The 18,987-nt window shown below is 40.7% G+C and overlaps 1 protein-coding gene across 1 annotated transcript in view; it reads left to right on the forward strand.

Moving 5' to 3' along the window:
- LOC132888311 (reelin-like) overlaps positions 1–18,987 on the forward strand; it is a 1,389,809-nt gene that overhangs the window by 417,215 nt on the left and 953,607 nt on the right. The window contains 4 exon segments of the mRNA XM_060924376.1: positions 609–660; positions 3,289–3,385; positions 3,691–3,931; positions 13,099–13,244. Coding sequence (XP_060780359.1) covers positions 609–660; positions 3,289–3,385; positions 3,691–3,931; positions 13,099–13,244 — 536 coding nt within the window.

The raw sequence follows: 18,987 nt of genomic DNA on the forward strand, positions 1-18,987 counted from the left end.
ACACAAAGATCAAAACCAGCAAAGCAATCACAATGATGAGACTCACTATGCCAGGAGAGCAATCTGTACTGAGTGGTACACATTGGGTGAGTGTAAATAGTTTGTATAGTGTGTGTACATGTGTGATAGAGTCCAGGTATGGATGATCAGTAATCAGGTGAGCTTGAACATGAAAATTAGCATGTGCATTGGGTATTGTACCCCATGGCAGCCTTGTTTGGAGCCACAATGCTTGTTGGGAGTCATAGTGAGACACCAATTCTGGCAATGATGTAACAATAAATTGTATTGTTAATTTGCATCTCATTGTATTTGATGTAAACATTTTATCTCCCTTGAAACTCTTTATATCCTGTAAACAAATATTGGATCCTCTCAGTTCCACTACACACACCTTATATGTCAACTCTTGTAGGGGGGCCTTTTTAATGTTTGTAGATATTTGTTTGTGATATTTCTTGGCATTTCTGGGCTGCATGAACACAAATAGAAAATACACACACACACAGTCACAAATTGAATACACTTAACCAGTGCATGGAAAAAGAGTGAGGTTTTTTTTGTGCATAAGAAAATGGACTTTGATACATGTTCTATTGTTGGTTTAGATCACAGTGGCTCTTAATACAAGCACTGCCTCAGTACTACAGTTTGCCTTGGGTAAGTAGTAACACATTCTTTCAAACTCATTGCATAAATAACTATTTGTATGATACATATATTTTCACTTTTGTTTAAAATTTGGAATTCATACATAGCATGAATTCATACGTAGCATGAATTCCATGTAACATACAGTATAACATACAATGTATTATCTCAAGCTAAACACTTTTTTTTAAAACACTAGAATTCTTGAGGGCTGCAAGAATTTTCATCCCAAGCCAAAGAGGTGCCCCACCTCTTTTCTAACCACATAAACTCACCCCTCTCTCTTCAGTGCAGTTATCACCTATGCAACTTTATATTGTTATGCAAATGTTAAGTACTTATAAGTTTGAGCAAAGCAACACCTGAGAAAGGGAAAAAATAATGTATGCACATTCTTGACACAAGTGCCAAACACGCATTAGTGTAGAATGTGTAACCATCAAGAGAGACAGTATCAGTATGTGCTTTTATGCAAGAGTAAATGTGAGTAAATAAAAAATCACTCCAGTGACATGTTTTAGTATATTTAGTGAAGGAATCAGTGTGGATGATGTAAAATAAGAAAAAAATATTAAATTCAAGTGTAGACTGTGTAAAATCCCAACTGATAGTAATAAAAAAAAAAACACTGATTTGTATAGATTTTAAAAAATGTTCATCTTTAGGCTAAGAGAGACAGTATCAGACAGTGTAAAAAAATATAGTGTTGTGCATGAATGTGCTAAATGAGCACTGTTCATTTAATATGCTCATATGTTTCATGAACTGAATGAATCAGTTTTCAACAAATGAAATTGAACATGAGTATAGTTCACTGGTGAGAGTGAAGGATGCTCACTCAACAGAAGTAGCGAAAATAAGCAAAATTTATAACTTTCATATTATGATATTGAATATGAAGTATTGGGATATCTTGGGCTCGCAAATTGGAAAATTATGTGACCATCTGAATTTTCTCATTTTGACCAGTGTAGTCTTATCGCAATACACTCTGATGCACTGGTTGTGAGACTACTGGTTTGCTTATATCAATAGACTCAAAGGACATTTGTAATTGTAAGGGGAATTTTGATATTGTAATTGCGGATTAAAAAAAATTCACACTGGATTCAGTTTGGCTCATTAAAAAAAAAATTCGGGAAAAATGAATGTGAATTAGACTAGTTCATTTTAATCCATATGAACTGAACAAAGGAAAATATTTTTTTTTAATAGACGTGAACTGTACAACTTAATAGCTGTTTCTCAATGCATCTCTATCAGTGCATCAATTTGGACTCCACACAGTCTACACTTGAGTTTAATAATCTCTTTTTGTTTTTAATCTATTCTTATTTTCTGTTGTCCACTTCACACTAACCATACTAAAGCATGCATACATCAGTCCTGAACAAAATGAATGTATCCATAGCAACATTTGAATCAGTTTTTTAAATTCAATTTTATTCTTGCATAAAAAACCCACTCATTTTTACACTGTCTCTTGTGAACATTATACATTCTGTGTATTGCGCTTATGTCAAGCATGCACGCACACCATTTTTGCTCTTTGTCAGGTGCTGCTTCACTCAAATGAACCCACATTCAACATTTGCATAAAAATATAAAGAGGCGTAGGTGAGAACTGAAGAGGGAGGGGTGAGTTTGTGTGTGGAGATAAGAGGGGCACCCCCTTTGACTTAGGATTCCAGAATTCTATTGTCAAGAGTTCCCTAAAGTCTCTATCAGTGCATTAGCCCAGTTGTTTTTAATAAAGAAAAGGATGTTGGGGCAATGAGTAATTCTAAAATTATAGTAAAAGTTGAAATTCTGTGCAGGATTTTCTACAGGATGGTTGAGAGTTAGGAATTAGCCCATTACTGTCAATATGATTTGATAATTTATGGTCTGACATGGCAAATGATTAAGTGCCTAATCAAACCTAAATCAAAGCTGTCTGTCTAGCTGTAGAGATTTCAGTCATTAGGATAGTATACTTATGCCTACTTAGCTAGTCTACTAGATCTTGAAAAACACAGTTTACAAAAATCTCCATTCATCTCATGTTAATTGGGAAACCCCCCCACCAAATTCATATTAATTCTGATAAGCACTCAAAAACAGATCTGTAGGCTTGAGTCCCTCAGCCTTAAGAATATATGAATAGTATTGGTTAAAAAGTGTTCTCTGAAGTGTTATATTCACCCTTTATTAATAACAATGTGCCATCAGTATCTCTTAATTATTCTAAATAATACTGTTTTAATCTGTTTGTAATTTGTCTTTAATCTTGATCCTCAGTTATAGCCTTAGTCATGCTTCTTAAAAAATCCAATATTAATGTCACAACCAGCCTGCCTCAGAATTTCCCTCATGCAGCACATACCCCAGAGTAACTAAGGTTCAGTCATTGATTTCTGTAGCATGACATTGTTGAGGACATAAATTTTTCATGGTCAGAATGAGTAGAGAAGGGAGAGTACTCAGAATACCAATAGATCAAAGCCATCCTATGAAAAGAGAGAGAAATAATAGGAGGAAAATAGCTGAGGCATTCAGCTTAGCTTGATGCAAATGCATTAAATATTCTAACCAGTTATGCATGTGCTTATTCTATTCATAGTTTAAATGTTTGTGGGTGGATGTGTTTTTGTTTAGGCTCTGGATCCTGCCATTTCAGTTATTCAGATCCCAGCATAATTGTCTCCTACAGACTGAGCAATTCAAGTGGCTGGACCACCTTGGAGAAGATCAGGTTTCTCATTAATCCTCTCTGCACAGACATCCATTAACCCCCGAAATGTCACTTCATCAGCTGTAATGCAGTGACAGTGTTGTTTGAGTTGTTTATTATTATTATTGAACTGAAGCTATCTTTTTTTCTATAATGGAAATGCATTAGGTTTAATATATAATAGAATGTGTTATTGGTGTGTATATATAATTTAACTGTGTAACACTCAAGTCTAATTCAGCCCATCAAGCTTGATCTGACATCCATTCAACCTTCTGTTTATTGCTCAATTAAATTAATGATCTTTCAAACGCTCTCATTTCTAGAGCACCCACAAACAGCAGCACAGTGTTGCATCTACTTACAGTGCCACCAAGCTGCAAGGGAGAGGCTGTGCACTTGAGGTGGTCCCAGGAGGCTGCACTGGGTCCTAATGGCTATGAGTCTTGCTGGGGACTGGATAACATACTGCTGGTGAACATGGCCCATAAACCCACCCTACTGGAGGATAACTTTGATCCTCTTGATACTGCTAACTGGATCTTTTTCCCTGGAGCAACTGTAAAGGTTACATTGAAATGCACAGATTTAAATGGTTTATGAATAAAGAGAAGTGGTCCCTAAACATGCTTTTGGAGTATATATACACTCTGTATATTTAAGTGACTTTTCTGCTCCTGCACTCTCACATTGTCAATAAAGGCGTGTTATTTAGGTGATTAGTTGGATCAGGTTTGATAAAGCAGGAAAACCAACAAAAAGATACGGTAGTCATATTCCAGGACAAGGACTGGGAACCACTAATACACTTATCAGAAAATATGTAATTATACAGTCAGCTCCAGAATAATTGGTATCCTTCATGTAAATAAGCTGAGTGTGTGATATATATAGTGATATCACGAGAGGCTGGCTGGCTCTCGGTGGGACCCTTCAATCAGTGCAAGGACACAGAGGTAAAATAAAGATTTTTAATGTTATGCCAGGAAATTAAACAGAAAAAGTAACTCAAAGTTCAATGTTCAAACGAAGATGGATTCCCAAAAGTCAAACTCAAGCAATGTCTCTGGCTTTAGAACAACAAAATTATCAGCAGGTTTCCTTCAGTCCAATATCCCGTTCTCAGAACAAACAAAATCTTCTGCCTTACTTTGAGTCCAGTCAACAATCCCTGTAGTCTTCAGCCCAGTAGCAGGCGTCCATAACACAGGGAAGTATTTCAGTGCAAAATCCTTCAGGTAAGAATTCCAGATAAGCCTTCCAACAAATATTCTGCCCAGCAGGTTCCACTCAGCAACGAGAGTCCACGAACCTCTCTCCTCCAGCTTCACACTGAGAGTTTTGAACTCTCACAAAGTCCTCTTATACCCCTTTTCCACCAAATCAGTTCCAGGGCTGGTTCGGGGCTGGTGCTGGTTCACAACTCGTTCAACTTGCGAGCCAGCTGAGAACCAGTTTGCTTTTCCATAGCTCGCGGTGCTAAGCAGAGCCACGTCATTACGTTGCTGTATACGTCAGTTACGTCGTTGTATACGTCATCACGTCGCTACGTTTGCATAAACCTTGGCACGAATATCGAAGCAAAAACAACACGGAAGAAGCAGCAGCAGCAACAATAATAATAATAATGGATGACTTCACATTTGTACAGCTGCTGCTTCTCGTTGCTTAAAAATGGCGATCTTTCGCGGTCTTGTTATTGTTGTTGGTCTTAACAACTCCGCCCCCCCCCGCTGACGTAAGCGGTTCTTTCCTCTGGCCCAGCAGAGAGTTGGTGCTAGCCTGGAACCGGTTTTTCTGGCCCCAGAGCCAGTTCTTTGTCAGTGGAAACAGAAAACCCGGTTCCAAACTAAGCACTGGCCCCGAACCAGCCCTGGAACTGCTTTGGTGGAAAAGAGGCATTACTCGTTAGGCCCTCATTGGCCACAGGTGTGCTGCCGTGTTGTGTGCTGAGGGGTGAAGTTCCTAACTCCACCACCAGATGGAGTTATAGCTGCCAGAAGTTGGAGCCATCTGCATGTGACGTAGCGCCCCTCGACGACACAGCCTCTCGGGATATCACAATATATACACACAACACTTAATAGAACTTTATTCATCACATGTACACTTGTGAAATTCCTCTCTGCATTTAACCCATCTAAAGCACTGAACACACACGAGCACGCACACATACCCAGAGCAATGGGCAGCCATGCTAACAGTGCCTGGGGAGCAGTTGGGGGGGCTGGGTGTCTTGCTCAAGGGCACCTTAGCCTAAGGCCGCCCCATATTAACCGAACTGCATGTCTTTGAATTGTGGGGGAAACCGGAGCACCCAGAGGAAACCCACACAGACACGGGGAGAACATGCAAACTCATATATATGGTTCCCCTAAAGCATCACAGCATAGCGGCTCCACTACACTTAATTTATTGACCGATACTCTTAATAACCAGCTGCTACCCTTTAAGCTGCCACCATGATGCTTACAGTTTAGGCCTACAGTACAAGGCAAGAATCAACATACGAGTCATTCTATGAAACTGGTGCCATTTGCATCAGCAAGGTTTGATGACATGCATAAAGCATCAAAAATGTGCCAAACTGTTTCCAAAGTGTAAAATGATTAGTGTTCTTGTTCATATGTTATATGAAAAAATACTATTTTTAAAGATTAACATAGAATTTTTAAATAATTTTTCATTAGTCCATGGCTATTTTTACATGTCCGTATTAACCAACACGAGACTAGCATCTAAAACATCACCCAATAAATGTTACATTTTTATCAAACCTTTTAATTTTCAGAATTACATGTCCCTGTTTACATAAGAGATTTCTGTTCCAAAAAAAAAAAAAAGATTTGTGTGTCCCCCTCATTTTGACTTACCACCCCATCACACTAACTTGTTTTGTCTTTAAATAATGTATAGTTGCTTTAAATTACATAACAAACAGGAAGGGACATCATTTGAGCCATTGGAGCAACAAGAAGCAGAAGCAGGTAAGTTCTGACATTCATTGTTTATTTGCTGCTTTTTTTATGTGAGACCAGGTCCGTCAAGCTCATGCCAACCACCCTGTGATGCAAAATAGATAAGGAAAACTGTTTTTTTTTTTTATTATAGTTTTTACACTATTAATGCTAATAAAATTATATTTCAAATTGAATGCATATGTGTGTGTGAAGTCATGACCTTGACCCCATGGTGATCTGTGGCCATTTTAGAATGAAATGTACCAGCCCGTCACATAGTGGTATGCAAAAGTTTGGGCACCCCTTGTCAAAATTGCTGTTACTGTGAACAGTTAAGCAAGTTGAAGATAAAATGATCTCCAAAAGGCATAAAGTTAAAGATGACTCATTCCCTTTATATTTTAAGCAAAAACCATTTATTTTCATCTTTTACATTTTCAAAATGACAAAAAAGGAAAAGGGCCCGAAGCAAAAGTTTGGGCACCCTGCATGGTTAGTACTTAGTAACACTCCCTCTGGCAAGCATCACAGCTTGTAAACACTTTTTGTAGCCAGCTAATAATCTTTCAGTTCTTACCTGGGGGATTTTCATGCATTCGTCCTTGCAAAAGGCTTCCAGTTCTACAAGTTTCTTGGGCTGTCTTGCATGCACTGCTCTTTTGAGATCCACAGATTTTCAATGATGTTTAGGTCAGGGGACTGTGAGGGCCATGGCAAAACCTTCAGCTTGTGCCTCTTGAGGTATTCCATTCTCTATTTTGAGATGTGTTTAGGATCATCGTCTTATTGAAGGACCCATCCTCTTTTTAACTTCAACTTTTTTACAGATGGTGTGATGTTTGCTTCCAGAGTTTGCTGGTATTTATTTGAATCCATGCTTCCCTCGACCAATGAAATGTGCCCTGTGTCACTGGCTGCAACACAACCCCAAAGCATGATCGATCCACACCCATGCTTCAGAGTTGGAGAGGTGTTATTTTCCTGGAATTTGGCACCCTTTTTTCTCCAAACATACCTTTGCACATTGTGGCCAAAAAGTTCTATTTTGATTTCATCAGTCCACAGGACTTGTTTCCAAAATGCATCAGGCTTATTTAGAGGTTCATTTGCAAACTTCAGATGCTGAATTTTGTGGCTAGGACACAGGAAAGGTTTTCTTCTGATGACTCTCTCATGAAGTTAATATTTGTTCAGGTGTCGCTGCATAGTAGAACAGTGCACCACCACTCCAGGGTCTGCTAAATCTTTCTGAAGGTCTTTTGCAGTCAAACAGGGGTTTTTATTTGCTTTTCTAGCAATCCAATGAGCAGTTCTTTCAGAAAGTTTTTTTTCATCTTCCAGACTTCACCTTGATCTCCACTGTTTCTGTTAACTGCCATTTCTTAATAACATTACAATCTGAGGAAACAGCTACCTGAAAACACTTTGCTATATTCTTGTAGCCTTCTCCTGCTTTGTGAGCATCAATTATTTTATTATTCAGAATGTGAGGGAGTTGCTTAGAGTAGCCCATGTTTGTTGATTTTAGGGACAAGTTTGAGGAGTCAGAGAATTTATACAGCTTTGAAATCTGCATCATCTGACCTTTCCAAATGAAGAATTTGAACAAACCACAGCTCAATAAGCTAATTAAGGTCTGGATCCTTGGTAAAAGTTACCTGAGAACTCAAATGTATCAGGGTGCCCAAACTTTCGCATGGTGTTCCTTTTCTTTTTTCACTCTCCAATTGTACAAAACAAAAATAATACACCAATCTTGCAGAAAATGCTGAAAAGAAATGTGTCATCTTTACCTTTATGCCTTTTGGTGATCAGTTCATCTTCTGCTCATTTAACTATTCACAGTAACAGACATTTTCAGTAAGGGTGCCCAAACTTTTGCATGCCACTGTACTTTATTGTGACAAGGTAGTAAGGGGTGTGACGGGGTGGCTCTGCTTCCAATTTTGAATGTAATAAAAATTGAATGAATTGGATCCTATACCTATAGGTTAAAAGATATGTTACAATATTTAGTCTTTCTGATGTAGGTTCATCACTTTATTTTCTGTTACCTTAACCCTCTTTGGTTCACTCAATCACTTGCTCACTATATTTTTCATTCACTTATCACATCTTTCACTCACTCACTCACTCACTCACTCACTCACTCGCTCACTCACTCGCCCACTCGTTCATTTTCTGGCTCACACACCCACTCTCTCCCTCGCCCATCCACTCACTCGCTTGCTCACCCACCCACCCAATATATTTTATAGAATAATGTTCCAATTCATTCGACTTGCAGACAGCCTAGTTCTGTCTCCATCATGCCTCCTTTAAGTGTGGCTGAGAGAAAGCGGCAATGCTGTGCATGTTGGGATGCTGATCCAGAGAGGAGGCAAAAATACATAGAGAGTGAGAGACAGAGATGGAGAAGGGATGTAGAGCAAGGGAAAAAGATGATTAGTGATCTAAGTAGGCAAGGGAAACATCAGCTGTGTAAAAAGTGGAGGGAGCAAAACAAAAAGATACATGAAAAGGCAGAGGCTAGGAAGTGCAGTCTGGACACCCCTCCTCAAGAGTGTAGATTCTGTCCAATAGTTAGAGTAGCAGTCAGGATCTTCAAGTTCAAAGTATTATGTGGTTATGACTGAAAATAAATGAACACTTTAAGAAGTAGGGCTTACATTGATTGGTAATTATTTTACATATGGTCTACATGACTGACCTACTAGTTACCAATTGAGTTTTGTTTTGTTTCAGGCAACATGAACAAGGAAAGTGAATTTCCAGGAAGAACAGAGACACACTACACAACGAAATTGAAAAATGAAAGAAATCGTGAGAGAAGAAAAAAAACATGCTGACAAATACAGAAAAAGATATAAGCACAAATCTCCTCATTCAAAAGTAAATGAATTACCTAAGACAAGCAGAGTAAGCTCCAAAATCAGAAAAACACTACTCGATCATGAAGTCTTGATTGACAATATAAAGAATAAGAAGATTAAGTACTGTAAAGCAAATAAAAAGAAAAAGCAAATCATGAAGGTTACAGTTGGGAGGATTGTGAAGAAGTACAGACAAGGATTTGCTGAGAATGCCCTCGGCTTCTCAAAGAAGCATTGCAGCATTCAGTGTGAAAACCTCTGAAAGAAAGAAAGAAAGAAAGAAAGAAAGAAAGAAAGAAAGAACAACTTTATTCATCACACACTTGTGAAATTCCTCTCTGCATTTAACCCATCTGAAGTAGTGAACACACACATGTGAGCAATGAGCACATACACATACCCAGAGCAGACAGCAGCCATGCTAACAGCACCCGGGGAGCAGTTGGGAGTTAGGTGCCTCGCTCAAGGGCACCTCAGCCCAAGGCCGTCCCATATTAACCTAACCGCATGTCTTTGGACTGTGGGGGAAACCGGAGCACCCAGAGGAAACCCACGCAGAACATGCAAACTCCACACAGAAAGGCCCCCGCCAGCCACTGGGCTCGAACCCAGAACCTTCTTGCTGTGAGGTGACCGTGCTAACCACTACACCACCGTGCCACACTATACTACTAACAAATATCCCACAAACAGGTTCACTACTGCTTTCAAGTCCAAACTCAAAACCTTCTTCATTTGGGATGATGTTGGTCAGATAATGATGGGATGAAACAAACCAGGAACAAGGAGAAAAAGCAGAAGAGGTTTCTAGGTGACACAATGAAAAAAATCTTCACAATAAATTTCTTCCTGAAAACTCTAGTAATGTATCATGCTCCCTTTTCTGTAAGTTTTGCCCATTTTGCCTTGTACTCCTGACCCTCTCTGACTGCAACACCTGTCAATGCAAGATCCATGAAACACTAAGATTTGTTGTTGAGAAGATGCATCGTTTGAGGTTCATAGAAAGCTCAGATTTAAAGAGTTTGACCAAAATAATAACCTGTGACACCTCTAGCAAAATGTGCAAGTATATGAGTGTGCAGAATGCAAAGACAAGACTGTTCAGCTCTCCAGTTTTGATGGCTTGGCAAAGGTTGCTTTCACTCAGTGGGCCACAGCGGAGAAAGAAAGAGAAGATGCGAGTGAGGGCCCTATCACTGTCAAGATCACAGTGAAGAAAACAACAGAGGACACACAACACAATCAACAGGTTCTTCTAGCCTGGAAGTAATGATATCCTGTGGTACCTCTTTGATGAGGTGCTTGAAATCATTCATACATCACAGCCTGTGGCATCCCATCACATGGAAGTCCAAAGGGATGTTTGGAAGCGACTCTCCCAGTCACTGTCATGATGTAAATTTTTAAAAAATTAGAATGTTGCAAATGTGAATTATTTGAACCAGTGCCAATGTTTTGATATTGGTTATTAAGATAATAAAATGCTGTTTTCATCAAATAGTTGAATATGGCATATTTGAATTACTGGTGTTTTATTCACATTTTTGATGGCCAGCATTTTTTAAAATCCGTTTATGCATATATATTTGCACTTTTTTCTAGCATGCTGTTGTAAGATGAAGGCTAAAACCAGCAGATCATATAGAGAGACAGTCCATGCCACCCTGTCGCAGGATCATTTTATTAAAAATAATGAAAACAGAGTGAAATTATCCATAAATTAATGTTGACCACTGTTCATGTTTTGGGGACGAATCAAATAAATACAATTTATGTACAACAAATTCATATTTCCAGATTGAAAATCTTAAAAAAATAATTACATACTTTATATTGGTGGTTTCTGGGAAAAAAAGGGCATTTTACAAGTAGGAAACCATTTGATTTTTTAAAAATTGATTTCATGCATTACTACTCAAATGGTTTACACGTTGTCCGTGATGGGGTGGAATAAGAATAAAAAAATTTTTTATCTGAATAAAAAGAATAACATAAATAAACATTTTATGCCTGAGGTGGGAATTTTTTTTTTTTTGGGGGGGAGGATTAACATATCTTTCATGTTGTGGATTAAAGAAAATAAAGTTCACTGTTGATAAAAAGTTTGAAAATTTCAACATGGAAATGGCACCGGTTTCGTAGAATGACTCATGCATGTGCTTTGAGCAGGTAATCGATACAGTCCATGCTGTAATCATGGGAAGCCCATGGTCCTAACTGTTGATGTCAGAGAGGGGTATTCTGCGCTGATTGGCTGAGTGTGTGCGGTATCCTGTGTTGACTGGCTGAGTGAAGCACAATTAATATTCATAGGTAAGTTATGCAAGGAGCAGCACAGTGGTTAGCACTGTCGCCTCACAGCAAGAAGGTCCTGGGTTCGAGCCCAGCGGCCGGTGAGGGCCTTTCTGTGTGGAGTTTGCATGTTCTCCCTGTGTCTGCATGGGTTTCCTCTGGGTGCTCCGGCTTCCCCCACAGTCCAAAGACATGCAGGTTAGGTTAATTGGTGGCTCTAAATTGACTGTAGGTGTGAATGGTTGTTTGTCTCTGTGTCAGCCCTACGATGACCTGGTGACTTGTCCAGGGTGTACCCCACCTCTTGCCCATAGTCAGCTGGGATAGGCTCCAGCTTGCCTGCAACCCTGTAGAACAGGATAAGTGGCTACAGATAATGGATGGATGGAGGTAAGTTATGCAAGGGGTGGCACAGTGGTGTAGTGGTTAGTACTGTTGCCTCACAGCAAGAAGGTCCTAGGTTTGAGTCCAGCGGCTGACAAGGGCCTTTCTGTGTGGAGTTTGTATGTTCTCCCTCCAGGTGCTCCAGTTTCCCCCACAGTCTAAAGACATGCAGGTTAGGTTAATTGTTGGCTCTAAATTTACCGTTGGTGTGAATGTGTGTGAATGGTTGTCTGTCTCTGTCAGCCCAGCAATGACCTGGTGACTTGTCCAGGGTGTATCCTGCCTCTCGCCCATAGTCAGCTGGGATAGGCTTCAGCTTGCCTGTGACCCTGTACAGGATAAGTGGCTACAGATAATGGATGGAAGTTATGCAAGTATGGTGGAGCCTTCAAGCCAAGTTCAAGTGGGCAAAATACTGGCAGTTTGTAGCCTAATTATGGAGATTTTCACAAAGAAAACTGCAGAAAACAACTCTACAACAGCAGGAGATCATAGTTGTGAGACTGTGACTGCCAGTTCACTGCATGTTGCTGGCCAGCTCAAACTTATTGATCAGTATTTTGAACTCGTGCCATGTTACATCACTATTCACTTTGTTTGATGCCAAATAAACTGCAGTCTCCTTTGGAACAGTACACTGCTTTTAAGATGCAAGTGGGTAACTGTATTGACTGTCTTTTTGTTGTTGTTTTTAGGATGGGAAAGGGGATTATTTTAAAAATTAAGTAAAATAAGCAAAATATAGCCTTTTCCCTTACATGTTGAACTGGTAAAAATCAGCTATAGATGTCACCAGAAGCCATGAAATAAACCATTGTATTTCAAAATTTTCCAGGGGGCAGACCTCCCTAGCTTACACGTCGCCTTCCACACCTTACTTCACTGGGGGGACCACTACTCTTTTTTTTTAATTATTATTTATTTATTTTCTAGGGGGAAACCCTGATATATATTTTACACATGCAGTTAGTGATATGTTAATCTAAGATACAGCTACAATACGTACAGATTAACTAAGTCTAGTTTATATGTTTTTTTTTCATTTGCTCCAAAGAAAGTAGTTCACAAATCTTGTGAAAATATAGATTATTGGAAAGGGATAAATTGATGTTACGTACATTTTGTTTATCAAAGCATGCCTTACTGAGTAAAATTGCTTAGTCCAAGAGCATGTGGTCAGTCATCTTGTGAACTAATACACCCCCTTTTTTCTAATCACCAGCATGCCTGTCAGTCAGAAGGGAGCTCCATGTATTTCCATGGTGGAGAGAGAGTAGGGCATAGCTATGCCTCCACCCGAGACATTGATCTCCACCAAGAAGAAGGACACCATTACTGGGAGGAGAATTTTGAGATCCCTCTTAATAGGTGAGTTCAGCTGTCATTAACATCATCTATATCACAAGACATAGGAAATCTACCCCTACACATTAAAGGTACTGGTTGGCAGTATAATCATGAATTATACAACCCCAAATCAGAAAATGGCCCAAATCAGGGATGGCATGGAAAATTCAAATAAAAAAGACAGCAGTGATTTTCAAAATTTATGTTGACTTTTATTTCATTGTAGACCATATGAACCCAAGATATTTCATGTTTAGTCTAGTCAGCTTCATTTCATTGGTTAATGTGCATCCATTCCTGCATTTCAGGCCTGAAACACATTCCAAAATTTGTGATTTAAAACAGGTGATGTCAATAGGTGATTGTCATCATGATTAGGTACAAGATTAGTATCCAGGAAAGGCCTAGTCTTTGAGGAGCAAAGCTGGGCTGAGGATCTCCAGTTTGCCAATGAATCCATGAAAAAATAATTGAAATATTTAAAAACAATGTTCCTCAAAGAAAAATACGATTGAATTTGGATATTTCACCCTCTATGTTCCACATAATTAAACTATTCAAGGAATCTGGAGGAATTTCACTGCATAAAGGGCATGGGCACAAGCCTCAGTTGAACACCTATGATCTCCAATCCTTCAGATGGCACTGCATCAAGAACCATTATCCCTCTGTCGCTCATATCACCACATGGGCTTGGGATTACTTTGGAAAACCTTTGTCAAGCACTATAATATGGAGTTACATCCACAAATATTAGTTAAAACTTTACTATGCAAAATGGAAGCCTTACGTGAACTGTGTCCAGAGGTGCTGTCGACTTCTCCGGGCTTGGAGGCATCTAGGATGGAACATCACACACTGTAAACGTGTATTGTGGTCAGACATCAGTAATCCAGGTTTTTTTTTTTTTTGGAAGAAATGGACAGTGTGCACTCTGGACCAAAGCCGCAAAGGACCACCCAGACTGTTACCAGCAACAAATCCAAAAGCCAGATTCTGTCATGGTATGGTGTTGTGTCCATGCCCTAGGCAAAGTTAACTTACATGTTTATGATGACAGAATTAATGCAGAAAAGTACATTGTGATTTTGGAGCAACATATGTTGCCTTCTAGATGGCATCTTCTTCAGGGATATTTCAACAAGACAGTGCAAAACCACATTCTGCACACATGATAAAGGCATGGCTGTGGTGATGGTGTTTTTTTTAAATAAACAATACAATTCTTGAGATAAAATATTAAATAATGTGCTGTTGTATTGTTCTGAGTGCAATGCAGGTTTTTTTTTTTTAACAAATCATTGTTTTCAGTTTTAATTTAAATTTGAACATACTGTCCCAACTTTTTTTTTTTTTTTGATTTGGGGTTATACAATCTGGATTTAAAATTATGCCACTGGTCGATCAAATTAAATTCGTTCTCATACGCTTGTGAGTACCATAGTTACTTTGTATATTCATAACTGTAAAAGGACACATTGATAATATATTCGTCATCACATTAAATTATGCCAGAATAGGGTGCACAGCACCTAATGCATCATGCTCTAAGTGTGGTACATGACAGCATCATAAGCACTGATGTTTTGGTGTATAAAATCTAAACATTTGGCTTTGACATAGTGACAATAAAAAAACATTCCTCCAAACATACTGCATATTATTAAAGGGTAACAACTCATTGTGGCAGTGGGGGCGTGGTCAAATGCCAGTTTGTGAATCGAGGATAGGGCTGGGGAATATGAGTGGCAAAGTGATCACACTTGTGACTCGTTAATGATGTGTGTGTGTGTGTGTCTGTCTTGCAGTGACTTGATACAACCTATCTTTAATTACTGAAAAGTACTGGCAGGTGAGCGCAACGTTGGCCTGGAGGGTTTGACTGGTGCAGAGGTGAGGCCTGGGCTGGTGTGCTGGAGCTGCAGGGAGCCTAGGCACTTCCAGAACCAGTGCCACATGATAGAGGTAGGGGCAGTGGTCCAGATCCCAGATGTACCAGAAACCACCCCTGATCATGGTCCAGACCCCCAATGCCACCAGAAACCATTTATTTGGTTAAAAGTGTGAAGCGGAATCTCATCCCGCACCTGCTCAAGAGGGAAATCCTCTAGGGAATCCCCGAGAGAGTGGGGAGGGCCAGGGCATTCCCCACTCTCCATGTCAGTATGATGCAGAGCTGATGTAGATGGCTGTGGGACCGCCTCCGCAGCCAACGCTACATTTGGATTCCCCCATGATGTGTTACTGCTGGACCCACTCACTACTACTCGTTCCATCAAACACTTAAACCCCAGCCAATCTGTTCCCAGAATTAGTAGGTTTGTGAGGTGTGGACTAACCATTGCCTCCATACTATAATTTTTCCCCAGAAATTTAATTTGGACAGGAACCAGCGGGTATTTGTGAACATCCCTGTGCACACACAAAACCTTTACCAAACATGCTGTACCCAATGCCTCACCTTGCACTATGTTACGTTTTGGTGGATGGAGGTCTGATTGCAGCTGAGTCCACCAACATATGGTAGGCACCCCTTAGATACTCACCGGGATGCAGTATGCTCCAGCTCAATCAGGGGTGGTTTCTGGTGCATTGGGGATATGGCCCACTGCCCCACCTCCATCATGTGGCACTGGTTCTGGAAGAGCCCAGACTCCCCGCAGCACCAGCACACCAGCCCAGGCCTCACCTCTGCACCAGTGATACAGGGATCACTCACCTGAGGGGGAGGAAACACAGAAACATAAGGGGGCTCATGGACATGGTAAGCCAGCTGTGGGGGAGTCGACCCTCACTTCCATGGTGCAGGGATGGGGGGATGGAAGAAAGGCAGAGTGAGAGGGAAAGAGAGAAAAGAGATAGGCTGCCACCAGAACTGCTGCTAGATGGTCCTCAGCCAGTATGATGGCTTTATCCAGCAACACTGTGTGGTGGCACTGGACCCACTCAGCTGTTCCTCCTGGCAGCCAAGCGATGAATTGTTCCAGTGTGACTGCATCGATGATACCCTCGGCATCACAATCTTCCGCCCTCAGCCACCGCCAACAGGCGTCCCAGAGCTGCTGGCTGAATACGGATGGCTGGCCAACCTCCTCCAGAGTCAACCCTGACGATGTTGCTTGGGGTTGTGGCCAACACGCTGTAGGATGACTTGCTTAAGGGACTGCTGTCTGGGGGTAGCTGCTGTGTGGTGAGCAGCACTTCTCTGGTCAGGAGCGGCAGTAGGCATGCCGCTTGCTGCTCGACTGGCCACCCTCACACCTCTGCAGCTTGCTCAAAGAGAGTGAGGATGACCTCTGGGTTGTTGTGTGGCCCCATCTTCATCAGTGTGACATGGGGGAGGCTTGCTGACACAGCAGCTGGGGTACCCACCAATGCGAGCAGGTTCCAGAATGCCTGGCGATCCTCCTGTTGGGCCTGCAGCAGCACTTCGAAGAGCTGCTCCTGCTCATTATACAGGGTAACCAGCATCGATAAGCTCCTTGAACAGCGAGGACTTCATGCCGGCAGTTCACTTCAGCATCCCGGGTTTTGGCACCAGTGTACCACCTTTGTTGGGAAGGGTGGAATACTGAAGCACTGGGACAGGTGGGTTAGTTATTCTGGTAACTTTTTTATTTTAGCTTTTCAGCTGACAGTGACGGTACTTTCTTACACACATACACACAAACACGGCGTGCAGGGAAGTTCCCTCTGCTCTGCTTCCTCCTGCCATATATGCCCTCAGTTGTCACTGAAAAACACAAGTGCACATCATTAATGAGACACATGTGAGATCACTTTGCCATTCACCTTCCCTGGCCTCGCTCTCCATTTGCAAACTGGTGCTCGACCATGCCCCTGCTGCCACACTCATATGTTAGATACATACAGGTTTGAACACACATGCAGGGTTTAAGTAATATACTCAAAAAAGACAAGTTGAAAAGGCAAAACAAACACAAAACAATAAAGCATGTACAAAGTCAGGCAATCAACAAAGAGATTAAAGTGGGCGCAGAGAGAGAATCCAGTTCCAAACCTAATTTCACACACAGATCAAAAGGCTCAGTAACATCACTAGTACAGATCAGAGGAGAGACTTCACAGTGATTAAGTGAAAGCTTAGGTTAAGTATGGGACTGTGAATAGAAGAAGCTAATCATAAGTCCATTTACTGTGACCAAGAATAGGGAATAGGTGACTGGTCATGTGATATGGTTTGTAGTATGTTTTTGTGCTGAAAATCATGTGTTTTCAATGCCTGCTGACATTGATGCAACAATATGTGAACAATTTTAAAGAGAAATTCTGAAATTAAACTAGCATTTCATTTCCATTACCACTATTATTTTGTAGTACAGGAGTAGATTTCTTTGACTATCAGATCATACAGGCTTTGGATGCAAATCAAAGCAGATGTTATGAACCAACATTTAACCAGTACTTAAACAAAATAGGGAAGCAAAACTGTGGAGTTCCTGGGCAGATTTATTTTCACACCAATTCATTAAAACATTTGTAAACAATGAATCTCATTTAAAAAGCTGGATACGAAAAGATTGATGCATAAGTTTGTGAGTGTTTACATAAGAAATTTGGTTTTCATGAAAATTCTGTCAATTCTGGAAGAAGAAAAAAAAATCCTTTTCCCGCTTCCAAGTATGTGAAAATAAGAAGACAAACTAATGCAATCCTTTAGTTAATCAATGTCAAATCATATAATTTGCATGGATTACTGCTTTCTGTGACTCACAACAAATAAGCTGTGTCGTGCATAATTTATGGTTGTGTGGCATTCATCATCATACACATGCAAGTACAAAGTCAAATCAGTATTTCTTCAAATATCAATCCAGTGGGTTTTTATTTGTTTGTGGTTTGAGTTACACAACCATTTACACACAGATTGATAAATGAGGCCCATTGTGTCGGAGAACACGAGACAATGTAACAGGTTAAACAAACAAGGAGACAATTTGCGCAGGACCCCCATCTATTCTTGGATTCCCAAACACAACTGACCCCTTGAAGCAACTACTAAAAAATGAGATGGCAAGAAAGAGGGAATGAGAGAGAAAGGAAGCCCTTGTGAGTGAACAAGCAGAAGGCAGTTTATAGGAAGCATCTTATCAGAACATCAGCAACATGCTCCCTAGTCACAGCTGAAAGGGTTCTCAGTACCCCCTCTGCTGCTAATAAAAATACATACATGCCAAATGAGGGGCGGCACGGTGGTGTAGTGGTTAGCGCTGTCGCCTCACAGCAAGAAGGTCCTGGGTTCGAGCCCCGGGGCCGGCGAGGGCCTTTCTGTGTGGAGTTTGCATGTTCTCCCCGTGTCCGCGTGGGTTTCCTCCGGGTGCTCCGGTTTCCCCCACAGTCCAAAGACATGCAGGTTAGGTTAACTGGTGACTCTAAATTGACCGTAGGTGTGAATGTGAGTGTGAATGGTTGTCTGTGTCTATGTGTCAGCCCTGTGATGACCTGGCGACTTGTCCAGGGTGTACCCCGCCTTTCGCCCGTAGTCAGCTGGGATAGGCTCCAGCTTGCCTGCGACCCTGTAGAAGGATAAAGCGGCTAGAGATGATGAGATGAGACATGCCAAATGACCACATTTAACAGTTGTTTATTCAATACCACTGAAGTGCAATTTACTCATCCTCAATTAAAGAAAAAGGAATTTAAAAAACAGCAACAAGAAACTGGTGTCTATAACAGCACAGGCTATCATGTTATCCATGTCATTTAATATGACAAATTGAAAAAAATTCATGGTTGCAAGAGG

Source organism: Neoarius graeffei, chromosome 6 (genome assembly GCF_027579695.1).
Source record: "Neoarius graeffei isolate fNeoGra1 chromosome 6, fNeoGra1.pri, whole genome shotgun sequence".
Classification (NCBI taxonomy): domain Eukaryota; kingdom Metazoa; phylum Chordata; class Actinopteri; order Siluriformes; family Ariidae; genus Neoarius; species Neoarius graeffei.